This window comes from Engraulis encrasicolus, unplaced genomic scaffold (genome assembly GCF_034702125.1).
Source record: "Engraulis encrasicolus isolate BLACKSEA-1 unplaced genomic scaffold, IST_EnEncr_1.0 scaffold_28_np1212, whole genome shotgun sequence".
In the NCBI taxonomy this organism is placed as follows: Eukaryota; Metazoa; Chordata; class Actinopteri; order Clupeiformes; family Engraulidae; genus Engraulis; species Engraulis encrasicolus.
In genome coordinates this window covers 286,953-294,775 of record NW_026945577.1, presented here as the reverse complement: position 1 = coordinate 294,775, position 7,823 = coordinate 286,953, and the positions used below count along the sequence as shown (strand labels likewise).

The 7,823-nt window shown below is 43.7% G+C and overlaps 1 protein-coding gene across 1 annotated transcript; it reads right to left on the bottom strand.

The window, feature by feature from the left end:
- Nucleotides 1-502: 502 nt before the first annotated feature.
- On the bottom strand, nt 503-6,423 carry LOC134443097 (uncharacterized). The gene is made up of 6 exons (XM_063193032.1): nt 6,249-6,423; nt 4,249-4,502; nt 3,188-3,246; nt 2,278-2,435; nt 1,269-1,343; nt 503-813 (listed from the first exon to the last, which is right to left on the bottom strand). Exons 1-6 carry the CDS (start codon nt 6,421-6,423, stop codon nt 725-727), a joined length of 810 nt encoding a protein of 269 aa, XP_063049102.1. The 3' UTR covers nt 503-724.
- Between the last annotated feature and the right edge of the window lie 1,400 nt (nt 6,424-7,823).

Here is a 7,823-nt window from a genome sequence, read left to right as displayed (position 1 = left end):
CGAGAAACATTGAGATTTCGGGGGGAAAACGCCGTTTATCAATTAATCGTAAGTCGATCGATAAGACTATCAACTAATGATTAATGAATTAACCGATAATTTGCATCCCTAGTAACAGCTATGCAATACAATGTGCTCATGGTGTTGTACTTACACCATGATTTTATTTTTACTTTTGACAACTCTGCACAAGCACAAGGCGAGGACGGGAGGTTTGATAATGAGATGGACACTGAGTTTACATCATCTGCATGCAATGGCAATGGGACGAAAAAAGGTACAGTATCAATAAATTGTCAAGTTATCATTAATTTACCAATAAGTTTTACAAAACTTGAAAGTGTTTTTTTGCATACAAATGTATGTACATTTTTTTAAAAGATGACGCAGAGTATAATTAATATCCTGAGTTGTAATTATCCAAATGAAGTGTGTGTGTGTGTGTGTGTGCGTGCGTGCGTGCGTGCGTGCGTGCGTGTGTGTGTGTGTGCGTGTGTGTGTGTGTGCGTGTGTGTGTGTGTGTGTGTGTGCGTGCGTGCGATAACTAGATGACTAGGCTGAGTATGATGATCGTAGAGTAGAGGAGGTGTGTGTGTGTGTTTGCGTGCTTGATAGCCAGATGATAAGAGTGAGTATGATCGTAGAGGAGGTGTGTGCGTGTGCACCTGTGTGTGTGCGTGCACGCCTGTGTGCGTGTGCGTGCGGGCGTGTGTGTGTGTGTTAACTAGATGAGGTTGAGTGTGAGGATGGCTGTGGAGCAGAGGAGGAGGAGGAGGAGGCTCTTCATCATCACAGGAGCTGAAGCTGCAGCCACTACAGAGAGGAGACCAGACACACATTACACATTATATTACATTACATTATATTACATTACATTACATTACATTATATTATATTATATTATATTATATTATATTACATTACATTCTATTATATTATATATTACATTATATTACGTTATATTACATTATATTATATTATATTATATTATATTATATGACATTACATTATATTATATTATATTATATTATATTAAATTATATTACATTATATTATGTTATATTATATTATATTATATTATATTATATTATATTAAATTATATTATATTATATTATATTATATTATATTATATTACACATTATATTATATTACATTATATTATATTATATTATATTATATCATATTATATTATATTATATTATATTATATTATATTATATTGCATTATATTATATCATTTATATTATATTTATTTATAGTATACTCACCTGTGGTTGTGTGTGTACTCTGAGTAGAGGTCATGTGATTCTGGGTTGATGATGGTGATTGGGTAGTCATAACTCCTATGACAGAACAAAGCAAGCAAACAAGCAAATATGAATATTTCTCTGTGGCAAACATCCTGGAATTAAAATGAATTAAAGAATTAAAATCTACCAGTCACTCGCCAGTTTTACCAATCAACTCATATAATAATAATAATTTTATGTCATTATAATCATTTTCATGTCTTTAACACCAGAAAGGAGGACCTCCTACGTGGTCTGGGGACCCCCCCAGACATTTCTGTATTTTTAGACGCAATTTCCTGCATTCTAATCAATTTTAGGGTGAAGAATGGCAAATCCCATCGCACAAAAAAAATCACCTGGACATTCAGGCTATTTATATCTCGAGTTGAGGTTGACAAATTTACCTGCCAGCGCTGAAATGTATCCGTATTTGGAAGGGGGATGGGTGGAAAATTCCAACCCCGCTACTAGTCAGGGGTCCGTTTCTCGATTCTTGTCGTTGCTAACCGTCTTAGGACTGTCTTAAGACCGTCTTAAGACCGTCTTACCGTTCCCTTGGATTTAGTGGTGAGCGTCGCTGTCGAGAGAGAGTTGAGTCGCTCTTACGAAGGACGTTGCTACCGTCGTTAGCAAAGACGCTTTTGAGATGACTGGACGCCACCCTCCAATGACTGCCACTCTGCATAATTATAATAATAATCATCATCACAGGCCCTGCCGCGGCTCAAGCGGTAGGGCACTGCGCTGCTACACCGGCGACCCGGGTGCGACTCTGGCCCGGGTCCTTTGCCGACCCTTTCCTGTCTCTCTCTTACTTCTTACTTCCTGTCGGTCTCGACTGTCCTATCATAAAAATAAAAGGCCCGAAAAAGCCTCCCCCACCCCAAAAAAAAGAGACAAAAACAAAATGAAAGCACAGACGCACTCACACACACAGAGCTCAGCCTCAACTGCAGCCCCATGTGAATGTGATGACGTGACTTACTAATGACGGTGACGTTGATAGAGTTTGGGATGACTGGAAAGGAGACGTCTCCTCTCTCCACCGCTCTGATGAAGACATCAGTCACATTCTCAGCACTCAGGACGCCATCTTGGCCAGGGCGGAAGATGAGCTCAGCGTCTGTCACAATCGAGCCGTTCCTAACAGGAAGTGACATCAGAAGCAGCACATTTATTTGTTTTTAAATGCCTATTACAGCGTTCCACGTGTGTAACCACATGCATTACGGCAGGGTTTCCCAAACTGGGGTGCGTGCACCCCTGGGGGTGTGCGGCCTGCCATAAGGGGGTGCGCGAGCTAAATAAAGCAATGGTGGATATGTGAGTTTTCATCCAGCATTAATGAACATTACAGGTAAGTAGGTTTTAATTGTATGGTGAATTGTATGCTGGAAGTGTCCATCTGAAGTGTATTTTAACACCTAGACTATAACAAAAGAGGATTCCCCAGAACAACTGTGCATAATGTGCTGTAAATGCGCAGTGAATCATACTTGCGTGGCCATCAGCACACCAAAATATTTGCTTAGGTGGTGCGCGGACCACATTGAAATGTACAAGGGGGTGCGCAGGGGGAAAAGTTTGGGAACCGCTGCATTATGGGGCTACAGGTATTTTTGGGCCCTGTGGGCCTAGAGGAATCCTTTTTTCCTGTTCCAGGGAGATTTTGATAGCAGTATCATTGGACTTTTTTTAGTCATTGGAAATTTAACTACCATAGTACTACACTATAGTATACTGTGACATAACACAGAAATGCACTACGACTTAGTCATTGCCATTCTGGTTACAGCAAATTTATAACACTGTGTGTTAATGGGCGTTATAAATGTATATTGCTATTGCTATTAATGTATATTGTGTGTATGGCATGTTATTCACATTCCACTCACATGAAGTTCAGAACGTTCAGTCCAATGAAGCCAGACACGTTTCGGTAGATGGGCTCAATCTGATAAGACAGTACACACACACACACACACACACACACACACACACACACACACACACACACACACACACACACACACACACACACACACACACACACACACACACACACACACAATTTGCTATTTTCCAAATACAGTATTACTAGCAAATACAGTAATACCATGTAATGTTAAAGGGCCAACTGATGGTTCTACTAACACGTTAGTCAAGTCCTGTGTTCTAAGTGTCCAGAGCTAATCTAATCTCAGCGCTCACCCCCCCCCCCCCCCACCCCCCCCCCCCCCCCCCCCCCCCCCCCCCCCCCCCCACTACAAACTACGATTCAAGCGAAAGGGAGTTTTTCCTCACCCCTGATGCCACCAGGGGCCGCATCTGAGCGCCCAATCTCTGTGTGACTATCTATGACTTATGCTAGACCCAGCCACTATGGACCTTACGCATCTAAGAATCCCGGTCCTAACCTACGTTGACCCTATGACTCTACGATCTCTTTCTATCTCTTCTTCCTCTGCCTTCCTGCTATCTCTGCCTCTCCTCTCTTCCTCTCCTTTTATATCCTCCTCTAACAATTATGTTCTTTTTTCTCATTTGTTAAGCACTTTGAGTTGCATCCCTTGTATGATACAGTGCTATACAAATACAATTATTATTATTATTAAATTATTATTAATCTCTCTCTTGCGTTTGAAATCAGACAACGTTAGTTAACAAGCTCCCTTTGAGAACAATTACAACGCAACTTTCTCTGTGAACATTAACATCACTGTTGTATCAGTAGACCTATCTGATGAGGAAACAGCTCTTTATTTACACACACGCGCACACACGCACACACACACACACACACACACACACACACACACACACACAGGAGTTACACACACACACATACACACACACACACACACACACACACACACACACACACACACACACACACACACACACACACACACACACACACACACACACACACACACACACACACACACACCAGTACCTGTGCCTTGGTGAGATTGACGCGGTTCAGGAAGTCTTCAGAGGAGTGGTTGCCAAGGCTACTGGTGAAGGTCTCGTTAGAGGAGAAGGAGAGGCCAAAGGCAACGCGTCTCTCAGGTGGAGCTGGAGTGGAGGAGCTGGCGTTGTTCTCAGGTGGAGTTGATGTCATGTGACTTGGAGTTGATGTCATGTGACCTGGAGTTGATGTCATGTGACTCTGGGTTGACGAGGGTGATTGTGTAGTGGGAGGAGCTCCTATGACAGAACAAAGCAAGCAAACAAGCAAATGAAGAGCTCTTTTCCAAAACGCTATATCCACCATATTTGACTTTTGGCATTTTATTATTGGAATTGACTGTTAAAAAGTCCTATCATCTATGTGTGAATTCTTGCCATTCAAATATTTCGAGAACATACTTTTTAAACCTCTATAAAATGCATTTTGCAATGCAATTGCAATGCAATTGCAGTCATGGTTGAGCGGTTAGGGCGTCAGACTTGCATCCCAGAGGTTGCCGGTTCGACTCCCGACCCGCCAGGTTGGTGGAGGGAGTAATCAACCAGTGCTCTCCCCCATCCTCCTCCATGACTGAGGTACCCTGAGCATGGTACCGTCCCACCGCACTGCTCCCCATGGGGCGCCACTGAGGGCTGCCCCCTTGCACGGGTGAGGCATAAATGCAATTTCGTTGTGTGCAGTGTTCACTTGTGTGCTGTGGAGTGCTGTGTCACAATGACAATGGGAGTTGGAGTTTCCCAATGGGCTTTCACTTTCACAATTCAATGGAATGCCCAATACAAAAATGTCAATTTCCCAACATTCTATAAAATGGATATATCTAATTTTGGCAAATACTATGACTCTCTCCCTGTGGCAAAAGTCATGGCTCACAACTGCATGCCGTTGAAGGAGAGGATTGTGCATATCCCAGGAAAAGGTGCAGGACGAAGGCCAACTGTAGTTTTCAAAGTGAGACGTCCGCACACTTAAAATCCTTTTTGTTGTATTTTATTATTTCATGGCAGGATTACGTTTCGACCTCTTCAATAGATAGAGTCTTCAATAGATTCTCCTTCACAACTTCAACTTCACAACTGTCCAATGACTGCCACCCAACATAATCATAATAATCATCGTCATCATCACCATCATCATTATAATAATTATAATAATAATAATAAAAAATATCTTGATTACCACCACACTAACCACGCTTTGCTCTCTCACTGAATTTCAGAGACCTATCTTGGTCATAGTTTGTGTATGCTAATGACCTGTGAACATCCACAGAGTGCCATAAATATGTGCCACACACACACACACACACACACACACAGGGCTGCTGACAGCTTTAGCTGGGCCCAGGACAAAGGCCCCCCACCCAATACAATCAATGTAATGAGGAGCCAATTCTGGGCCCCCCATTTTCCGCTGCCCGGGACAAGTGACCCCTTTGTCCCCCCTTGTCGGCTTCCCTGCACACACACACACACACACACAGACACACACACAGACACAGACACACACACACATACACACACACACACACAGGCCCTGCTGTGGCTCAAGCAGTAGGGCACTGCGCTGCTACACCGGCGACCCGGGTGCGACTCTGGCCCGGGTCCTTTGCCGACCCCTCCCTGTCTCTCTCTCCCCACTCACTTCCTGTCCGTCACTACTGCCCGATCATAAAAATAAAAGGCCCAAAAAGCCTCCCCCACCCCAAAAAAAAAAACCCACACTCGCACACACACTCTCCCACACACACTCTCTCTCTCTCTCTCTCTCTCTCTCTCTCTCTCTCTCTCTCTCTCTCACTCACACACACACACACACACACACACACACATACACACACACACACACACACACACACACACACACACACACACACACACACAGCCCAGCCTCAACAGTAGCTCTGGAGTAGAGTATCATTTATTGATCCCGAGGGGAAATTAAGGAAATGAGCTCCATGTGAATGAGATGATGTGACTCACTGATGGCCGTGACGTTGATAGAGTTTGGGATGACTGGAAAGGAGATGTCTCCGTTCTCCACTGCTTTGATGAAGACGTCAGTCACATTCTCAGCAGTCAGGACGCCATCTTGGCCAGGGCGGAAGATGAGCTCAGCGTCTGTAACAATCGAGCCGCTCCTAACAGGAAGTGACATCAGAAGCAGCACATTTCTTTATTTCTCAATGCCTATTACAGCACTCCACTGGTGGAACTGTATGCATTATGGGGCTACAGGTACTTTGGGGCCCTGTGGGCCTAGAGGAATCCTTTTTTCCTGTTCCAGGGAGATTTTGATAGCAATATCAGTGGACATTTTTAGTTAGAAAGTTAACTACCATAGTATTACACTATGACATAACACAGTAATGCACTACGACTTGGTCATTGCCATTCTGGTCCCATTTTTGGGAAAGGGTGCCCTCTGTCTATTAAATCATAAATATCTCAGCCTCCGAAGCACATAGATACATCAAATAAGTTGCATTTAAAAGCTAGGACCCTCATTTTGCACTCGAATATGTTCATTCAGCTCTAACATAACCAGAGGTTTAATTAAAAACCCTCAAATCTCAAGATCCTGAATGCAGTGTACATGTGTCTGTCTCCAGGCCAAAAGGGGTTTATGGGCTATTAATGTATATTGTGTGTATGGTATATTGTAGTGTTATTCACATTCCACTCACGTGAAGCTCAGTACGTTCAGTTCAATGAAGCCAGACACGTTTTGGTAGATGGGCTCAATCTGATGAGACAGCACACACACACACACACACACACACACACACACACACACACACACACACACACACACACACACACACACACACACACACACACACACACACACACACACACACACACACACACACACACACACACACACACAGGTAATTTGCTATTTTCCAAATACAGTATTACTAGCAAATACAGTAATACCATGTAATGTGAAAGGGGCCAACTGATGGTTCTACTAACACGTTAGTCAAGTCCTGTGTTCTAAGTTTTCAGAGCTAATCTCTCTCTCGCATTTGAAATCAGACGACCTTAGTTAACAAGCTCCCTTTGAGAACCATTGCAGTGCAACTTTCTCTGTGAAAATTAACATCACTGTTGTATCAGTAGACCAATCTGATGAGGAAACGGGTCTTTATTTACACACACGCACGCACACACACACACGCACGCACGCACGCACGCACGCACACACACACACACACACACACACACACACACACACACACACACACACACACACACACACACACACACACACACACACACACAGGAGTTACACACAAACACACACACACACACACACACACACACACACACACACACACACACACACACGTATACACACACACACACACCAGTACCTGTGCCTTGGTGAGATTGATGCGGTTCAGGAAGTCTTCCGAGGAGTGGTTGCTGAGGCTACTGGTGAAGGTCTCGTTAGAGGAGAAGGAGAGGCCAAAGGCAACGCGTCCCTCAGGTGAAGCTGGAGTGGAGGAGACGGTGGTGGTGGTGGTGGTGGTCTGTTGGGGGATGGAGGCT

Excerpts from the sequence above, each read along its gene's own strand:
- LOC134443097 (XM_063193032.1), bottom strand. The coding sequence starts at position 6,423 with ATGTCACTTCCTGTTAGGAGCGGCTCGATTGTTACAGACGCTGAGCTC. Across the intron at positions 4,503-6,248 it reads TATCAACGTCACGGCCATCA|GAGCTCCTCCCACTACACAA; the intron begins GTGAGTCACATC and ends GTTCTGTCATAG. Across the intron at positions 2,436-3,187 it reads CTGAACGTTCTGAACTTCAT|GAACGGCTCGATTGTGACAG; the intron begins GTGAGTGGAATG and ends ACTTCCTGTTAG.